Consider the following 20231-nt stretch of genomic DNA (forward strand, 5'->3'; position numbering starts at 1 on the left):
CTTCTTCCAATGCTCATTTATACAATAAGCTTTCAAATGAAATGCAAAGGAAGTGAACACCAGCAAGGTCCAAGGAGCTCATGAATGTTAGCTGCTCTGAGTGATCTAATTTTAGATAATATTCAATATTTTGTCTTGTAATACAAGCAGTATATATACCAGAAGAACTCACGTTCCAAATATCATTACTTTGGAAAATAATTAAAACAAAACAAAAGCTTTGTAAGTAAAATAAATAAAATTTGATCTGTCTTAAGCTGGATAACAAGAAAACTTTAAGGATACTAAGGCAGTACAAAAAAAGAGCAATCAAGATACACCACACACTTGCAGAGAGAAGAGCACTTAAAAATTTCAAAGCATGTGTCACTACCTCTAGCTTTTAACCAGGAAGATAAATGATATAAACACACATCCATCAAATGTCAAAAAAACCCTGCAGAAAATACAAATATGTTTCCTGAGTTCTATGATTAAATCATTGGCACTAGTCAGCTACTAAATCTGCATCCAAACTATAGTGAAGATTTCTCCATAAATGAAACATTTCTGGATCTGATTTTTTTCCAACTGTATGCTGAGAATGGACATTTAGCACATTCTTTTGCTATGAAAAGACATGGCAACTTGCAAAAGTGTCTCTGCTTCATCACAAGTGATGGAGAAGTGATAAAAAAATAAAACTGGCCCTAAAAAGGGACTAGTGGTTCTACTGAAATTGAATGTCTTCCTCTGCTGCATCACGTGCCAGGAGGCACTCTGAGGAAATCTATTGAAATGAATGTTGTGACAGCTAGTGTAACTTGATTCATTGTTCATGAAGAAATCAGAGCACAAAGGCACAGAGAATGCATCCATTTATTAAGGAGATGCACACAAGGCTTTGCCTATCCATTCACAAGTTCTGTATTTTCTTTGACTTCAAAGATCTTAGCATTTATGACAGAGAAGAAAATACCCCAGTTCCTAGAAGCAATAAAGTATTCCTGCATTTTCCTTCCTCAGCCTTCAAAACAGGACTTTAACTCGTTCCACCTCCAGTTACCAGAAACTGCACATTAGAAGATTTCAATTCTTGCAGCCCATAATAAATCCATTCAGCAGAATGTGCTCAAATTCTTCAAGCTCTGTCTCATCTCACAAGGAGCACTCCACTGTGAAGGAGCCTTCTTAGAACTTACAGGCAATGCCCTCAGCCAGGTACAAGGACCAGACCTGTCAATTTTGAGAAGGACAGCAACTTTCAACGCTTCAACAGAGCCATGAGCACAGAAGCGACTTCACCTGCAGCTGTGTCAGCTGCAGGATGATTGCTATTTTCTTTCAAAGCAAAGTGCATGAAAACTTCATGGAAAATGTTCCAAATGCCACTTTCTCACCTGTGATGCCTCTGCTCAGAATTGCATTCAGAAGGAGCATCTAAGAAGTGCCTCAATAACAACACAAGGTGTCAAAACACCCCAAACACAAAAACCTCACAGCAAGCTCAACAGTGACCACCAGTTCTGTTTCTGACCTGGCATTACAAAGGCAGATACCAGGACTCTGCTAAAAGACCTTTTCTTGATCTAGCTAAATGTAGCAATAAGATATTTTCTCATTTCTAAAGAACACCATCCCTTTAAAAGTTTTTCTGTTTCAGTTTGAGAACTCCACCTGGTGCATTGCCATGGATGTGACTTAGTGAGAAATTCTGCCATCAGTGGAAGTGCTCTTAGGAAGCTAAACCAGCCAGAATTTCTGTTAGCATTCACTAAGTTTCAATTGACCTGGTATAATTGATTAGTTCATTTATTTGCTCTATTCTTTCTCCAGCATATTGACAAAGGTTTCAGGCTTAGGCATACAAGTAATTTTATTCTCAATGGAGCAGTCCATTAAAGCCTATTATATCATTAGCACAATGATACACATCTATCTTCCAAGCACTTACATCTGTGGATAAATTTTACACTTCTGGTGTAATCCAGCCACTTGCCTAATATATTGACTGCACTGGGAAAGTTTTCTTTCTGCACTCAACTACCAAAGTCCTTCTGATCATTACTGTATCACTACACCTGATCTTATATTAACACTCATATTGATTTGAATAGAATGAATTAGTTTAAGTACATCAACAGCAGAGTTAAACAGTTCTGCTGTACTGATAAAAAGGGGGCTCTCTGATGTAAGTTTTCAAGGTGGAGTTGAGCAGATTTAGCAGCTCCACAGTGATGAAGGAATCCAAATATTCCTTGCTGCCTTCTCTAGCAATCATGTCACTCTGTCATTGATGCAAAGCTCACCTGGCTGCATCACAAGCCAGTTCAACTCACTAAACTGGCAGTAAAATAGTAATTTTTCTTTTATGGTGACTTTTCTTTCAGTTTATCAGGTTGCTGCCAGGACAAAGTGGGAGGAAAGAAGCAGCAGCAGCACATGACACCATTCATGTTGTGTAGTGCAGCTTCACCCACCTCCCAGAGATGGTAACACAGAATAGATCCAGTGCTGTGTGCACTGACACTCCTGATTTCAAACCTAACTGGAATCACATTGATAGCACTGCAGCCTTATCTGAGCACTCTAAAGTCAATGGGACTAAACCCATTAATGACTTCATCCACAAGTCTGCTTGATACAAGGAAACCTTTTTAGCAGAAAGCAGCTGTATGTCTGGTAGAGGGGTGAAAGGAGACACAAAGTTCATCACATCCAAGTGAACAAAACCTTCAGTACAGTTGTAGCAACTCCAAGATTAGATTCTTACCCATTTAAGGGATGCTTATGCTGTGGTGACAGAAATTGCCAACAAAGTTATTTCAAGACAGAAAAGACATGATCCACATTGGGACTGGTTTATCAGGAGAGTGTTCAAACCTGAGCTATGCACCAAAGCTTAGTAAAACAAACCCACGCAAACAAGATGTTCATAATTTTAAAATCACTTTCTCTCAGTCCCCACCACACCCAGCCTAGGCAGCCTGCAAGATGATCCATGCCAATCAGCAACACAGAATCCTACAATGGTTTGGGTTGGAAGGGACTTTAAAGATCATTTAGTTCCAACTCCTGGCCATGGACACCTTCCACTATCCCAGGTTGCTCCAAGCCCCATCCAATCCAGTCTTGAACACTTCCAGAGAAGAGGCAGCCACAGCTCTGCGAGCTCTGTGCCAGAGCCTCACCACCCTCACAGGCAAGAATTTCTTCTCAGTGCCTAAGCTAAACCCAGTCTCTCAGTTTGAAGCCATTCCCTCTTGTCCTACCTCTGTAGTTCCCAACAAAGAGTCCCTCTCTGCTTTCCTGGTAGGGCCCTTCAGACACTGAACATGCTGTGAGGTCTCCATGCAATCTTCTCTGAACAGCCCAGCATTCTCAGCCTGTCTTCACAGGAGAGGTGCTCCAATTCTCTTACCAACTTTGCAGCCTCCTCTGGACCTGCTCCAGCAGCTCCATGTTCTTTCTATGCTGGAGACACCTGAACTGTACACAGGACCCCAGGTGAGGTCCCACGAGAGAGGACCAGAGGGGCACAATCACCTCTCTCAAGATGCTGCCCCGATCTCCTTTGGATGCAGGTGATTTCCACGGTACCCTGGCCCTTGCAGAAATGTTCCATTACTCCATAAATTAAGTTGCTCTGCTTAGTGGGAGCAGGATACCTTCTGTTTAAAGTAGCGTCACTCACAGAAACCGAAGCCTTCGACAGTTTACAGTGTTCACATGGCCACACCCTCAGTTGTATCTAATTATCTCAAGCATTACCTAATGAAACTGTTGCAGCAACCAGAACTATAGCAGAGAGACAGCAAAACTTAGCCCGTCGGTGCAGACAGCCCGACAGAACACTGAGACCTGACATGCAAAGCAGTGAATCACTTACAGCTCCACACGTTTGTCCCACAAACAACTTTGGTCACTGTACTTTGAGTTTTCCAATCAGGAGAACAGTTGAAGCAGCTTAAGAAGACAAACCCCCCCTCCCTCCAGAACCAATCAGTCAAGTGTTAAATTTTCAATTTCAAGACAGTGGATTGTTCATCTACACAATGAAGCTATTTGACAGACAAACCTCTACCTGCAAACTTACACAATGTGCCAGGAGATGCTCAGCTGCTAAGCTACAGCTTATACCCAGAGACAGAAACAATCAAAAAATCAGAAAATCGTCAAGGCTGGAAGACACCTTTAAGATCATCAAACATCCTAAACACCTGAGGATGGTAACTCCACCACCTCCCTGGGCAACCTATTCCAGTGCCTGACCATCCTAACGATTCCACAAAACCTACATCGACAGCAGGCAATACACCACACAAAACTGCATCCCCACGGAAAAAAACCCCAAAAAACAACAAATCAACCCAGTCATACCCATCTAGAAGCCTTTATGCCTCCAAGAGGCACAGAGAATGGCAGCGATGAAGCCAGAGAGCGCTCGGGGCAGATGCTGCCGGGGATGTCAGGAGGACTTTGAGCGGGCAGACACCGAGCGATGCCGCAATGCCGGGGCAGGACGCCCTGGACAGCACAGACACGCATTTAGCAAAGAGCACATTTAAACTTTAAAAGCGCCGTCCCGGTGCTCGGCGCGGCTCCGAGGGCAGCGGGGCCACCCCAGGCTGTGTTTCTGTTTGTCCGCGGAAACACCCGGGATCGCTGGTTTCCCCCACAATGCGAAAAGACAACAGCGAAACGGAGCACCCCAACCCAACCCTCTCTGTTCACCCGCCACCCCCCAGTACGCCAAGCAGCGGAAAACAAATTAAAACTAGAAAAAGAAAGAGACTTAACGGGTGAAGCGGATGCCGCGGAGACGCCGGAGCCGGGCGGAGGGGCCGAGCCAAGTGACAGCCGGCAGCTCCTCAGGCCGGGCCCGCCCCGGCCCCACCTCGCCCGACGCCCCGGCGGGGCGGCACCGCCGGCCGAGCGCGGCCTGGGGCGGCGGCGCGGGCCGCTCCCGCCGCCTCCTCACCTGGTGGACGCCCGCTGCGCCGGCGGCGGGTTCGCGGCACATCCCGCGAAGGGCGGGCGGAGGGAGGGCGGCCCGAGCCCGGTGCGCGGCCCGTCAGCGGCCGCTCAGCGCCGCCATTACCGGCCCGCAACTGACACGGAGCGGCGGCGGCGGCGGCGCATCGGGAACTCTCGCGAGAACCGGCCCGCCGGCCGCCGACCTTCCCAGCATGGCGCCGGGCCGCCGGGCCCCCTCAGCGCCCGCCGCCATCTTGGGTGCGGCGCGGCCGCCCTGCCCTGCCCTCCCTCGTTCTCCGGGCTTTCACTCGGAGCTTGTCTTTTTCCCCTCACAGTTCTACAGGCTTGACCTGCCGGGTCAGTCCCCTCGCGTTTCTTATGCGGAGCCCTGGGTGTTGGTGCAAGGCCAGGACTTGGCAATGCTAATTAAACCCAGCGCTGATGTTGGCATTCCTAAAGCGGCTCCAGCCGAAACTAGGGCACCGCTTTTTAGTCATTTGTGTTCATAGCCTTCATCTTTAGAAAAATAATTTTTTTTTTTTGTAAATGAAAGAGTCTCCAATTACACTCTCCCAAATTTAAATTTAAATAAACATTTGCAGAACTTCAGAGGGCATGACTGAGTTCCACGGGCTTCATTTCACTTTTATCACATTATAAACACAAATTAAGAATTTGTTAGTATACTGACTTCTAATGCATAGATTCCACCCCGAAGATGCATTAAAACCACCCACGCTTCAAAAATAGGTCTAAGATATTATCCAGCTATAGCAAATTATTTCCACTGAAGAAGGAAAGTTATTAGAATAGGAAAAAATAATTTTTTCCTACAGTTATTTTGGGAATGCTCCCTTCAGGGCCTGTCTACAACTTCCCCGGTCTGGTTTTCAGTCATTAGTGTGATGGTTTGGTGCCAAATTTCTCGGGGGAGCACGGGGGTGGAGAGTTATCAACCCCAAACACTAAAGGATCATGGTAACTACCATGATAATTTTTTTTTTTTTAACTTCACTAGAAAGGATTAATCTATTTGTATATAGCCTCTCCTCTAGTAAATGGTCATCATTTTGCATGGAAGTTATTCCAGTATGGGAACATCATAGGAAAACACCCTAAATACTGAGAGATTACAGCTATGAAGTTTAGGCAATGCAGAATTTAATCACATTACAATTACAGGATTCTCATTTAGCCTTAATTTGGGTCTTTTACATATACAAACTAATTACAGAGTACATTTTCCTGCATAAGCATACCTCCTTTGAAAGAAGAGGTAAACTCGAGATGTCGGTGGTTAAAACTTTGGAAATTGTTTTTATTTCCAGCACTCTGCAAATCGGACTGGAAATGGTCAAAGTGCTCCTTGGGCACTTTTAAAATTTATTTTTATTTTATAATTATTTTGATTTTGCCAGCTGAGGGGGAAAAAATGCCTGAACATGGAAAGACAAGCACAGGTCTAGTGGGAAAGAGTGGCAAGTAGTGCCAAATTCCCTCCTGAGTTCTCAAAGAGCAAACTCGCTGCTCCCAAAAGCAGGAGACTGAAAGTAATAATAATAATATTAATAATAATAATAATGGCAATTTCAGTCAATGAAAACAATATTACTGCAATGTATGGGAGCCCTGATTGCAGACTAGGGCAAATGAAATTATTATATTCCCCATCATCACATAGTGTTTGCTTAAATTTTCTGCTTAATATTGCTGGACTGGCAGCCTATTTAAATTATTCAGCACTTTCGTAATGTACTGCCTCTTTAATTATGCTTTTAAACATAGTTTCTCTTTTCTGCTTGGAAGCAGTTAGTCTAGTTTCACGCTCCTCCTTCTCATCTCCAGGCAAACTAGGCATCACGTTAGGATTTTCTCAAACATGGAAATCATTTGGTTTAAATGGAATTAAAAGGCAGTGTTTGTATTCTGGTTTTGCTCCTGTTTGCTCTCTGTACCTGCCAGTGGAACCTAACTGGTTTGAAAGTGAATCTTTGTCAAAGATTCCCTTGCAGTGAAGTGGAAAGCTCTGATGGCCAAACACCTGACATGAGGAGAGAAAGAAAAAGACATTCTCGTACAAAACACAGTCCCCTTGTGAAATTCAGAAATAAAAAAAAAAGCTTTTACCTGCACACAGCCCCAGGTGAGAGGACAGGGATGGAAGCCTCTGCAGCTGGACGAGCTCCCTACAGGGCAGAGCACGGCAGGGACCAGCAGCGAGTGCTGCCCTGGTGCTGGATGGAGGCACTCAGCGAGGGAAAAGCAAAGAGCCACATTCTCATCTTTCACTCGCTCGCTTATTGCAGCTTTAAGAAAGAGGTTTGGAAAGTTTTCCACTCCGCACTGCTCTTGCACACCCCTTCTAAAATTAGACAGGGGCAGCTGGCTCCTGCAGCCCAGAGCCCCCAGACTCCCTCCCCCCTTTCCCTGATTGACGTGGCTCCCAAGAGCCGTGGAGGAATTTGGGGAAGGGTGCTTCCACCTGTTGGACATGGAATGAGATTTTCCAGGCACACAATTATAAATCCAACTGTCAGGAGCTGACAATAAAACAGGACACAGCACAGCTGTGAGGACTACAGGATACCCCCTCCTCCCTGCTCTCTACTCCTACAACTTTGCAGTCCAGCAGAAACAATGCATGAAAAATTGTTCTCTTATGAAATAAAGGCATCACTTCAGATTTCTTCCCACAGTTTTCCAACTGTACCACAGGATCCTAACACAGAATCTGGCAAGTTGTTCATGTTTCATTACACCCCTCCAAAATCAGACTCTTTTCCTAAATATACAGCATGCTGGCCATTGCACTGCAGGTAGTGCATATAGCTGTGTCCTGTACAGCAAATAATTTTATGCCTGCCTTGACATGGAGCTCTCACCTTACCTTTGCATTCAGTTCAAGCTGGACTTTTTGTTCAAAACAAATCTAATTTTCAAAAACAAGGATATGAAAGTCACAGCTTATTTTTTAATTTCATTTGCAGAAAGAGTATGATTTTGTTGATGTGGAAAAAAAAAGGGGGGAAAAATTAATTATTTTTTCCAAACCTGCTTAGCATGCTCCACAGTCAGCACAGCATGACTCAGAGCAGGGTGTGAGAGACAAGGTAACAGCAGCTGGGCAGTGCTTTGTTCTGGGTCCCTTCCACAACAGCCCCTGCTGAAGGCAGTAAGGTACTTCCATGCCACAGGTGACAGCAGGAGAGGGGCCACACTCCCCCTTCCACCTGCAAGGGGCTCTCACCAACTGCAGCTCCATCTGCTCACAACCCAAGGAGCACTTTGACCATTTCCAGTCCAATTTGCAGAGTGCTGGAAATCTTGTCTGCAGCTTGGTGTGTAGCTGGTTCAGCCCTCCCCCAAAAGATCATGTTCTACTCAAAAGTTTTTTTGCTAAAGGCCACAGAAGAAGGAAAATCCCCTTCTTGGTCTCAAGGCCAGATCTGGTGTCTTTGCTCTGTAAAACCACATTTTTTCTGTCAACAAGTAATTTCCTGATCTGCTGACAGTCAGGGTCACTTCAACTTCACAAGTCAGATTTCTCTAGAAGGAGCCAAACTATTTTGCAGTTTGGAAAACATCAAATGGCTCCGTTTGCCCCAGGCAATGAAATAATTATACAAGGAGGATAGTAATCAGCTGCCTGTGAGGAACACAGACAGACATTACTCTTCACCTCTGGCTGAGTAGGAGTTGCTTAATGAGATCTGCATTGAGTACCTGTGGATATTTAATGAGAGCCTTTTAAGGACAAAGCCACAACCAGCTACAAAAGGACTTGCTGCTTCACGAGCAGGGAGAGTCTTCTAATCCTGAGCCTTTTCCCCTCCTATGGAAGGGCCATATCATCTTGTTTTTATTTTTTTTCAGACTAAGCAGGACAACATATTTAGAAGTACAGCTCTGTGGGCTTTCCCCACAGTTCACAACAACAACAAAAAGATTTTCCTTTGGCTAGAACAACATTAAATCATCAGTTTCCAGACACCTTCCTATTTTCTCTTGAACCACGAATACAGCTCTTTAATACCTACAAGGAAGAGGAGTTTTAGAAACAGAAAATGACCTGTATTAAGTGTTTTAATTGTATATGAGTGCAATCTCCTGTCTTCGTATTGCAACTTTGTCTTCTTTTTTGTGGTGGCCAGTTCTGATAATTTTTTTTAAAGTTACTTTTCAGTAAGACTGTCCCTCCTATCAGTTCACAGTGCACTGCTTTGTACACCAAAAGAACAGAACATGCAGCTAGGAGTGGAACAAGGATGAAGTCATTCCTTTTGTCAGCTACTGACTCTTGTCTTGGGCTAATGAAAGAAGTGAGCCATATCTTAGCATTAGTTCCAGCTGAAATCAGAACTGGGGAATTAGTACAAGAACACCAAGTAAAAGACAATTCACAGCCATTTCCTTACATGTTCCCTGTCAGACCAAAGCCCTGATATTATGAAATACATGCATCTGCATCCCAGTATCTACCACTCCACTCAAGGTTCTTAAAAGTTCTGAATTTTGCAAAAGGTTGTATTTTAGGCATCTGTAGTTGGTCAAAGGTGAATGAGCAATTTAAACACGGGGGGAAAAAAACTCTGAGCACTTAAAATTCAGTGGGCAAGTCTTAAAACAGCTTTATAAAACAAACAAGTATGTTTATTTTGAATCATTACTAAAATAGTTTACATAATATACAAACAAATATGCTATGAGGACAAATTTGAAAATAAGTCACAGTTGGTTTTTTTTTAATAAAAAGCATTTGTCCAGTGAAATGTTCAAAATGTAAATGCCATCTTTTCTTTCCTGAGCTATTAAACATCCTGAACAACAGCACTTCCATGTCTTCTTACTGTTTTTATTTCTACCCATTAAAATAGGAAGCATCATCCATTGCTGGCTCTCAATAGTTAGAACCAATCCACCTGTGGTTAAAGTGACCACAGCTCTGTGTCTCCCAAACTCTGCTCTTTTATTTGCTTCAGGTGATTTTGGTCAATTGCTCTTAACACCCCCAACCTTGCCTAGCAGAAAGAAGCCAGAAGCTCCAGCTCCTCAACAGGTTTTCCTGGTTGAAAATGTTTTTGTTTTTTTTTTTTGCAACAGGAGAGTTCAAAGGGCTTGTGAATGAAGGATGGGCCAAGTCTCTCAGCTGCTACAAGAAAACATCCTATTAATTTGAGAGCATCTTCACACATTCCTTCATACCCAATAAAACCAAATGGACATGGACCACTAGCTCAGAGCATGAAGTAACAGCAATGAAATGGAAGTGCTGCTATTCTCTTTATTTTTTTTACCCAAAGTATTTAACAATAGAAACAGGTACTTGTGAGAAACTCTTGACATGAGAGACTAAAAAACATTTTAAAAGCATGCTCTGCAAATCTGTTCTTTGCTAGAAATTTATACAGCAAGCAGCCAGCTATACACAGATAATAGAAGTTATTTTTTTAGGATATCAAGTACCACAAATAAATAGATTCTCTCAATGCAAAAATAATGATCTTAGTAAAAGGAGAAATAAACTATGTCTTCCTAAAGTTTTGTTTAGAAAGGAGATAGTATGTACACGGGGATGACATTTTATCATTTCCATCCAAATTTTACAACTTGCAAAACTTTGAAAAAGAGTAGAGAACTCCTGCAAGCAGCCAGGCAAAGAGGTACTGAGGAATTATTTAACTGCCATTACTACTGAATTTAAGCAACCTTTGTACCTCATCTTTTCTCTCTCCCCAGAACTGTTTGGGGCAGGCTCATTTAAGGAAGAAATGCTTGCTGAAAAGTTCTCTACAGGTCACAGATCTTTCAAGCAGTTTTGCTACTTCTGCAAGTGGCCAGAGATAGCTGACACCTATGTTGTGATCCAATGGATCAGGAAGAAGCTTGTGCTTAGACTCACATCACTTAATCATCATTTTCAGTTTATTTCTTATGTTAGAAGTAAGAAAGCAATTGTGGGAGATGAAGGTGATAGCTTTACATTGTTACCTTGTCAAATGTGATACCAGCTTTATGCACCACCAGAGGAGGATCCTCCCAGCAAAGCCAACAGTGCTTCAACACAGGTTCAGAGGCAGATGGGTGACTCTGAACTGAGGCACAGCAATGTTCAGCTCCAGGATACCAAGGCTGAATGCATCACTGAATGCAATTTACCAACAACCAACAAGTTCCTTGCTTACACTCTGTAGTTTACTTAGAGAAGTCCCAGTTACTTTGGCAGAAACAACTCTGCCACTTGGTGGAAAGGCTCTGCACAGAAAGAACTGGTTTGCTGCTGCCTGAGCTCAGCAGCCACACTAAGAGTTCTTCCCTGTTCTGCCTTGCAACACACATTTTGTGTCTTCCTCCTTTCCCAAGTGCCCTCCAGCAACTTTTACGTGCACCCCTCCAGAGGGAGGCCCTTTTCAGGCCAAACAGGCAACACAAGATGAGATATCCGGCTCCACAGTCCACTCAGCTTATCTGTGTCCATGCCATTGTAAGAACTAGGAACATCTGAACTGGTGAACTTTGCCCAGAGGAAATCCCGGACTTTCTCCTCCACTTCTTGAAAGGTGAGGCTCTTTCTGAGCGACTGCTCGTCCAGCAGAACTGTCAGCACAAGGGCCACGTCCTTAAACGCTGCGTTCTCGTGGTCACAGTACTTGTAAAAGATAAGGGTGGAGCCTGCAGGCAGTGACTCAAATCGATGCACCACTGCCACCTTCTTGCCTTCACTGAACCCAGAGCTGAGCTCTGTGTCCACCTCCAGCTTGACAACGTCACTGTCCAGCACAGCCTTGTCCGCCCCGTCGATGCTGATTGTGGTGGCGTTCTGGGATGAGGCAAAAGCATTGGCAATCTCGTTGCTCAGGCACCTCAGGGCCTTCTCAGCTTCCTGGCCAGCTGTGAGCAGCAGGATAGCAGGCTCCAGATGCACATGGGAAGAGTTCAGACGTTTCTCAAGGGACACACGGGCTTTTCTCCACAGTCTGGGGTCCTGGCTTTGGTAAGTATTTTTTAGTTTCTCCATCCGGGCCCGAAACTCTTGCAGAATTTCAGCATCTCTCCTTGAGGAGGTTCCACCTTGAATTCCACTCCACAGGACATAAAGCAGTGGGACACAAATTAACAGAACCAGTAACAAAGTCCACATCTTGTGAAATCCATTCTGTGACTGACTGTCATCTATAGAGAGATGGAGCAAACAAGAAGAAAACAATGTTTTAAAAGGCATCAGAAGTCAACAAGTGAAAGAAAAAACAGTGAAATCACCCCATTCTCAATACAGGTACAGTAGTTGAAGAGCACAGAAAAGATCATCTAGTTAAAAAAAACCAAACCACAAAACAGAGAACACAGTTTTGAACTCAAGCCACTTTGTGAAGTGACAACATTAAAAAAAAGAACATTTTTACATATTCCCACATTGAATGAGACTAAATTAGACCTTCTTCTGAAAAAGGAGCTCTTAAAGTTCATCACTATTCCATTCACTTTAATAAAATCCAAAGTAAGAGCTTAAAATGGTTCTGAAAAAGGTCAAAGCTTCTCCTACATTTACGGCCTGCAGAAAAGATGCTACAGAAATCTGGCTGCACCAGAATGGTTTCTGTGTTATTTTTCTTTCCTATTCCCTTAGGATAAAAATAGTTCCTGCAGCAATTTTTGCATCTCAAACACTGGTGGTCAACACTATCAGAGAACATTGTGGCCTTTGGATCAGTGAGCTTCACAAAGTACACACAGCAAACAATGTACATCAAATATCAGAAATTTTGATTTGGTTTCATATTTGAACAGTTAAATTAACACTTGTTTCATGCATTGCAAGCAAAAGGATTCTGTTCCCAGTGAAATGAGTGACAAAACATGCCAATCTTCCTGGAAACAGGAAGAACTGCATTCCTCTTGTCCCCCTTTTACACCCCAACTTTTATCAGGACAGCAACACAGCAATGGTTAAATAACACCACCACTAGCCCTGCCTCAGTCTTAATCTTGTAAACATTACAGATAAAAGACCTCAAATTCAGGTGCAAATGTTGTCCATTATACAACACCCTTCCTTCCTTCATGCTGATGACGTATCCCAGCAAGCAAATCATCTGTTCTAGCAAGGACCTTCAGCTTAACACCAACTCCCAGGAACTGAAATACTTGGAAAGGTATAAAAATGGTTAAATGTTACCCAAGGATGAAACAGAAGTGAAAGCAGAAGTCTTACTTTTGGCCAAAGGCTGTGACTGCTTCTCTGTACTGGACTGATACCGAGATTTACTTCTGCCTGTTAAGAGATTAAGAAAGGAATGTGAGAAGAACACCAAGACAACAATTAAGACCAGTCTTCCAGCAGGGAGTTGAAATCACCAAACTGCATTATTTTCAACAAAAACTTTTACATGCAAAATTCCACAAAGCTTACAGGAAGGGTAACAAAGCATCCTATTGAACCAAAGCCAGTCCTGCTAAGCTGGAGCAAAGGTGAGGCTGTCACCTCATCCCCAGGTGGGGCAGGGTCAAGTTCAGGGTTTTCAGTTCCTTTCCAGATCCAGATCATTCTCCCCCTTGTGCTCAACAGAATCATCTTGAGCAAGGAAAATGACACCTTCACCACTGTCACCAGCCTGAGAAGTTTCACTCAACTGTCAGAGCAAATCTCAATCTCTGCCCTTTGCCAAATGCCAGCCCCCAAGGCATCCTCATGACCTTGCCTAGAAAGCACAAGTCCCCAGCCTACCACAAATCACCCCCAAAGATTTCCAACTCTTGAAGAATTATGCAAATAAAACTCCATTTCAAGTACAAGATGATAAAATGGAAGAGATTTAATAAGCTGTTATTTTCTGCACAAGGATCCCATGTCCCAGTTAAGTTTCCTGATTTTGCTCAAGAATTTGAGAGGCATAAAACTGGAAACTTAATTAATGGACACACTAGATAAACAACATAATGCAAGACCTAAACAGGAAAAACAAAGCAATCTGTTAAATGCCCAGTCTTCTTTTCCCTCTCCATGTAGATTGGGTTGGAGGCCTGCTTCATCAGCAGTGAGTTTCTTGGGATGAGTTATGCTTTTAAAGCAAAGTGCAAGCTTTCAACTTCAAAATATACTTTTGGTCTATTTAAATGGGCTCAGACAGCAAAGTACAAGAGGCATTATCCAAAAAGTGTTATGAACAACTTTCCCAAGAGAGCAGTATGAATATATACTGTGCAATTTTTGGTCAGCATGTTTTCTACGTTTAGCCAGTTAATTAAAAAGACAGGAGAATTTATGGCTCCTTGCTGAACAGCAACTGGTTCAAAGCTGAAGGCTCTTTAATATATAACCAAATCAGGACACTGTCAATGGCACTATTGAGAATAAATTGAACAAACATACCCTGCAGTAGTTATTTAGAGACACTGAAATAAACTCCATAACCTTGTTTCTGTATGAATGCAATTGCAGAAGGTGCTAAAAGCAGCTCTGGTTTAAGCTGGGGCTTAACTGGCTTAATGAACTGCCCTATTCTGTAATTTCAACCCCCTACCCCAAAAGGGCACAGCCGTGGAGCTTGTCCTGGCTAAGCTTATCTCAATCTTCTAAGAGTTAACAGCTCAAAATCCCCTCAATTCTGTAATGCATCACAGTGCAGCTCTGCTTGCACAGAGCAGGTTTCATATTTAGATGACAGCTGTAACTCATGCACTAAAGGAAAAAATAATTCAACGAACAGTCTAAAACCAAATCCTACTCTGCCTAAGAATTGTGCATTATTTACAACACAATTTGCACAAAGGCCCAGTAAATTTTGTCTTGCTTAATTCAAAAAGTCTAACTTCTGCAAATACCTTAAAGATTTCAGAGTTTTAAGTGATCATGCAAAGTTCTTCACCCTACACACAACTAAACACTCCTGCAGCACCTGGAGTGGCACAAAAAAGTGGAACTACCAGACAAGATAGAACTCTCTGCATCAATTCATTTCTCAAAGGCATTTCACAGATGTGCAGCTACCACAAGACGAACTTCTCTTCCTGATAGCACCATGGTTTTAAAAAAAACAAAACAAACAACAAAACCAAAAAGAAACAAAACCCCAAGCAACCCCTGCAGGTTGTTCAGACTGAAATCTGATTTACAAAACTTTGTTTATCTGTATCTAAACCTGTTGAGGATAGAAACAAGGATCAAGATTTTTCTAAGAATTCAGAACATTTTCTTTCAAGTACTCTTCCAACAGGAAGAAAAAAAAAAAAGGCAAACCCAAAAAATCCCCCAAAAGTCTGAAACACTGGGAGTCATTAGATGAGCAGACTGGATTTTGCCAGCAAAGAAAAAATGCTGCTCCTTTTCAGGAATATAGAACAACTAATTCAATCACAGCAAAGCAAGCCATCACTTCTGAGGGAAAGGATAAAAGGGAAGGTTTGTGTACAATAACATTCACTGCCACCAAAAGGTGAAGGTTTTGTTCCCCTCCTCAGCTTACCCCACAATGCCTCTACTCCATGCTCTGCACTTACTGTCCCATGAGTCAACTCCAAAAAGAAAAATGAAAGAGAAAGTGGAGCATTTTCTGTGATCAGCAAGCTGAATAACCTCAGAGAGGCTCTGACTGGAATATGCTGCCTTCTCCAGTTTCTGTTTGAATCTGCCTCCTGAGTGCATGGCCATCTTCCCAGACAGTGTCCCAGGGCACAAGAAAAACCAGAAGCAGAGAAGCAGAAGAAAGGAAAATAACTCTGAACTCTGTCCTTTTCATCTAATGACAGGGAGAGACGAGGTTCTCCTGTTTTACTTACTCTGTGGTGCAGAAGTTGAGTAGCACTCTTGATTTCTCTCAAGGAAGTCAGCCTTTATTTCTGAAAGCAAAGCACAAATGGAAGAACTCAGTCACCACATCAGAGGTCAGAATAGGACAGACCAGCCACACATGCTTCTGGCTCTTTCTATGAAATCCTCAAGGCTTATCAGGGCAGGAGCTGGCTTGGTTTGCTGTGCTGCCAAACCAAGCCTGCAGCATAGGCACAGCCTCTTGGACCTCTCTGAGCTGGAGAAAGTTACTGTTATCTATTAGAAAGGGCTTAATTTGGCCCTTCATCCCAAGGCTTTTGCCAACATGACAAATCATTCTTCTTATGGCTTCTTTTAAAAAGACACGTAACTTCCTTCTGTGGCTAAAAATAATCCCATTTTTTTCTCACTGTATCTCCCCATTGCTTTTGCAATACACATGGAGAAAAATCTCTGAGCAATGAGCAGAGTGCTCCCTTCACCTTGAAATTACTTGGTGTAGTCACTCCCCCTGCTGAAGTCAAAGATAATTCACCTCTTTAGAAAATGAAGAGTTTTAGTTTTCCTTGCCTGAGGCAATTAAAGATCCACTCTCATAAGGCCTTTTTTGAAGCAAGGAAAAAACTTCTTTCCGTTTTGCTTTTCAAAAACCACACAGTTGGATATTTATCAAAGTTGAAATCTGCCTTTTCTTGAACTTTAAGGTTTTCCACCCAAGCAGATCATCATCCTATATAACCAGTTTTACTTTAGCTCAGGCAGGAGTACACACTGAAACGTCTTTTTTTTAAAGAAACCCTTTTTCATCCATTCAGATTTCAACTCAAAAACTCCCCCTTTTCTAAAAAAACTGAATGATTGTCATTTTAATACATTTAAGCAATCATTTGTTACACCATGGAAGAAGTACTAATAAAAGCTGTTACCTTTTAATGGTGCAGAAATGGTTGGTTTCTCAGTTCTGTTACTATCATGAGCCTTTGCATTTTCCTTTACTGTATTCTCTTCAAAGTAAACTGTAGTCCCACCTGTCAAGAGCAAAAAAAGAATAAAAAGAGGATTGGCAAGATCATAAATCTGAAGGACCAAGTTGTAGTTTTGGAACATCCATGACCTAAATCAGTGATTTTCCAAGCTGTGAACTCCCAAAAGTTACTCTCTCAAAAGGCAACAAAAAGCAACTAAGACTTGAAATGCTTATAATTTAAGTAATAAATAAGTAAATTTGAGTTCACTAGAAATACAGCTATCTACACCACCACACACTTCATTAAAAAAATTTAGGAGTTCTTGGCTTAAAAACATGAATATTAGGAGCCAAGAAATTTCTTACACTAAGGGGATTCAGTGTAAACACCATGGGAGTATAGAGAGTTTTCCCCACAGCTTTGGGAGCTCAACTTACAAACAATAATTGTGCTGTCTTTCTTATGCAGCATTGGCCAGAGGGGAAAAGAGACAGAAGCAAATATAGAAAATAAGTTCCCTTTTAATGGAGTCCAAGCCATCCTTTAGTTAGGTCTCATTCTCTCCTAATCCATAACAGCAACTTAATTTCACCCCTCAGGTAGGTGGGAAGAATATAAATCAACATTTTTCAGCTCTTTGCCAAATTACAGAGCCATTCAGCTGTGAAACCCAGCCTAGCTGATATGCCACTAACTAGAAAGAGTAAACCCTGTAGGATATCAGAGGTCACAGAGCAAAGGTCAGGGCTGGGAAACCAAATGCAAGAAAGGATAAAATGCAACCCCAGAACCAAGGGGCTGACAAGAAAAAGCTCAGGTATAGAATAAAAAGCTGTAGAACAGTTGGGGAACAGAGATTGTGGCACAGCTACCAAGCATCAGCAGAGGGAAGAATACAATGTGTTATTTTTTTCTGACACACTCTGGGCCCTTTTACTCTTTAATCCTGCTGGGGTTCAGTGTGTTTCTGTAGCTCTTTTACCACATGCCAAGGGCAGTGCACAGCTTGCCACCTAGTGTTTAGTAATTTTACTTCAACTAAGGAAACAGCCTTTTTCTAATGTGCTCTGGCAGTTTCACACACCAGTGTATGTCAAACATACTAAGGAGAGAAATAAAACCACCAGACCCATCCAAACCACAAAAAATGGGAAAAAGCTGTAAGTTTTAAACTATGGTAAGTCACAAGTGCAACAGTTAAGTATTTGCACACACTTAATGGGGCCCCAATGTTTTAAATTCATCTTAAAAAGCTGTTAAGTGACTGATCTCCCACAAAGCTCCTCACTAAATTACTTTCAGGAATGCCAAACTACATATCCATAATATTTCACTACGTACCCAGATTTTACAAGGAAAATCTCCCTAGTAATTGTGACCAGAAGACAAAAATACCTATGAATCTAAAGAGGGCTACTCAGGCAGTCCCTGCTCTTAATTCCTCTCCCCTTCCTGGTATCAATCACTATTTTTTGTGTTACAGAGACTTCTCAGAAGTTGTAGAAAAGAAAGGTCAATGTAAGACAACTTCCATGGAGATTGCTAGCATGTATCTTCAGCTCACTGATCTAGAAGCTGCCCTGATTCAAGGCAGGAGGTTTTAGGCTCTTAAAACTCTGCAAGCTCTTCTTAAAGCTCTTAAAGCTTTCCAGCTCCCCAGGCAAGATGCCTAACCTGTATTTAAAACCTCTTAGTAGGAGCCAGGAACCAGTTTCTCAAGGTGTGCTTTTGCTTCTGTTCTGTTCTCAGGGAAGCAGGACAATAATGCTCCCCCAACAACCCAGCCTGCTTATTCCCCTGCCTCACAGATCATCCCATAAACTCTGCAGGAAAAGCAAAATACTGCACATCTACAGATGGGGGGGAAACTAATCCTCTGCTTCTATATAAACAATTAGAGTCTGTTATCATACTTTTACACCTGTTGTGCCTATAATCCAATACAGCTGCTAAGAGCTGGGGAGGCTGGGAGGGAGAGGAGCCTCATTTTTAGAGCCATCTAATTAAAAACCCAAGCTTCAGCTGCACCTCCTGGAACAGCACAGCCACATTTAAAACACTGAGCCTATTATACCCTGTTAGCCACCATGTGGGAGCAAAAGCTCTTTTCATAGACAAACCTCTGTACTTGCCTAAAGAAATACTCATAACCTTCTTCAAAACAAGATTTTTTTTTTCCCATGCCTCCTGGAAATTCTGCTTCTGGAGCAGAATACAGGCAGACAATTCTTGGTGACAAAAACACAGATGTGAATGGAGAACAGTCTCAGCTAGCCCAATGCATCCCTGAGCACTGCCACACTCCAAAACAGAGAAAAGAGGAAGGAAATACAATTTAATCATAGCTTCCTGGGGGAATGATGGGCTAAAGCCACATGGCTATGTTACACTGAGTTAGCATGTTTCTATAGCTTGGAGAAAGACACAAGTTTCATCAATAAAGCCACAAGTGGCTGCCACACAGTGCTAACACATCAGCTTGTCCAGTCCAGTGTCCAGGAGCAGGTCCCAGAGCATCCTTGGTGTTTCAAATGAAGGAAAACCCCAGTTTTGTATTTCCTCACAAACAATACTGCTCCCAGTACGGAGCACAGCCACTGAGGGATCGATTCTGCAGCTCAGCACACCTTATTTAAATCCTGCCTTTCAAAAGCAAGCAGTGTCAGTAAAATTTGGATGCTGTGGTAAAGTACTGTTCCAAGTGATGCCCTAGGAAAAAAACAGCCACCTGAGGGTTTCGGCGTGCCCTGCTGCAAAGGATCGCTTCTCCTCCCATCCCTCGTCTGTGGGGTAAGAGTCACAGCGGGATTTCATCACCTGTGTGCCACGGTAACACCTGCCGAGGAGCTAGAGCCCAATAATTCACATTTCCCTGAGCGTGGGCCATCCCAGCCCCTCCGCAGCTCTGGGATCGGAGCCTACCTGGCGATCTGTACGCTTTTATAGGGGGCCGCGTCAGGGAGTCTGGGGTCCCGAAGTGATGCTCGTCCCCTGAAACGAGACACGGGTGAGGGGCACAGCCGGACACTCAGCTCAAGCCCACGGGCCTGAGAGCCTTCCAGGAGCACCAGGCTCACCGGGACGTTTCCAGCGGCGCGGTCCCGTCCCAGCACCCCCGGGGGGGAACCACACGGCGCCCTCCCGCCCGCCCCGCTTCGCGCCGCCCCACCGCGCCCTCAACCACCTGATCCACCGCGGGCCGCTGCGCCCGCCCGCGCCGCTCACCCTGCAGGGCCGCGCTGTCCATCTCGTCCCCGAGCTCCTCCGGCCGCGCCGCCGCCAGCCGGGGGCTCTTCCGCCGCCGCTTCAGCCCGGGGCCGTCCGGCGGAGCCATCCCGGGGCCGTCCGGCGGAGCCGCCTCCTCGTCGCCGCTGCCCACCATGCCGCCCGCCGCCGCGCCGCGCCGCCTACCCCGGCCCCGTCCCCTGCCCCGTCCTCTTCCCCGTCCGCCCGCCGCCGCCTGCTCGGGCCTACAGCTGCCGCCTTCCCGCGGCGGCGGGGGCGGCTCCGCGGGCCTCACTTCCCGCGGGGCGGGACCCGCG

The 20231-nt window shown here is 43.8% G+C and overlaps 2 protein-coding genes across 2 annotated transcripts in view; both read right to left on the reverse strand.

Moving 5' to 3' along the window:
- CEP350 (centrosomal protein 350) overlaps nucleotides 1-5042 on the reverse strand; it is a 70138-nt gene extending 65096 nt beyond the window's left edge. Inside the window, exon 1 of the mRNA XM_036387780.1 lies at nucleotides 4961-5042. The gene's annotated coding sequence lies outside the window, so the exon portion shown is untranslated. The remainder of the gene's footprint in view (nucleotides 1-4960) is intronic.
- A 4542-nt stretch (nucleotides 5043-9584) lies between these two features.
- Nucleotides 9585-20231, reverse strand: LOC118689696 (torsin-1A-interacting protein 1-like). Its single transcript, XM_036388111.2, has 6 exons — nucleotides 19915-20231; nucleotides 19612-19680; nucleotides 16648-16749; nucleotides 15730-15789; nucleotides 13166-13225; nucleotides 9585-12126 (listed from the first exon to the last, which is right to left on the reverse strand). Exons 1-6 carry the CDS (start codon nucleotides 20069-20071, stop codon nucleotides 11333-11335), a joined length of 1242 nt encoding a protein of 413 aa, XP_036244004.1. The 5' UTR covers nucleotides 20072-20231; the 3' UTR covers nucleotides 9585-11332.

Source organism: Molothrus ater, chromosome 9 (assembly GCF_012460135.2).
Source record: "Molothrus ater isolate BHLD 08-10-18 breed brown headed cowbird chromosome 9, BPBGC_Mater_1.1, whole genome shotgun sequence".
Taxonomy (NCBI): domain Eukaryota; kingdom Metazoa; phylum Chordata; class Aves; order Passeriformes; family Icteridae; genus Molothrus; species Molothrus ater.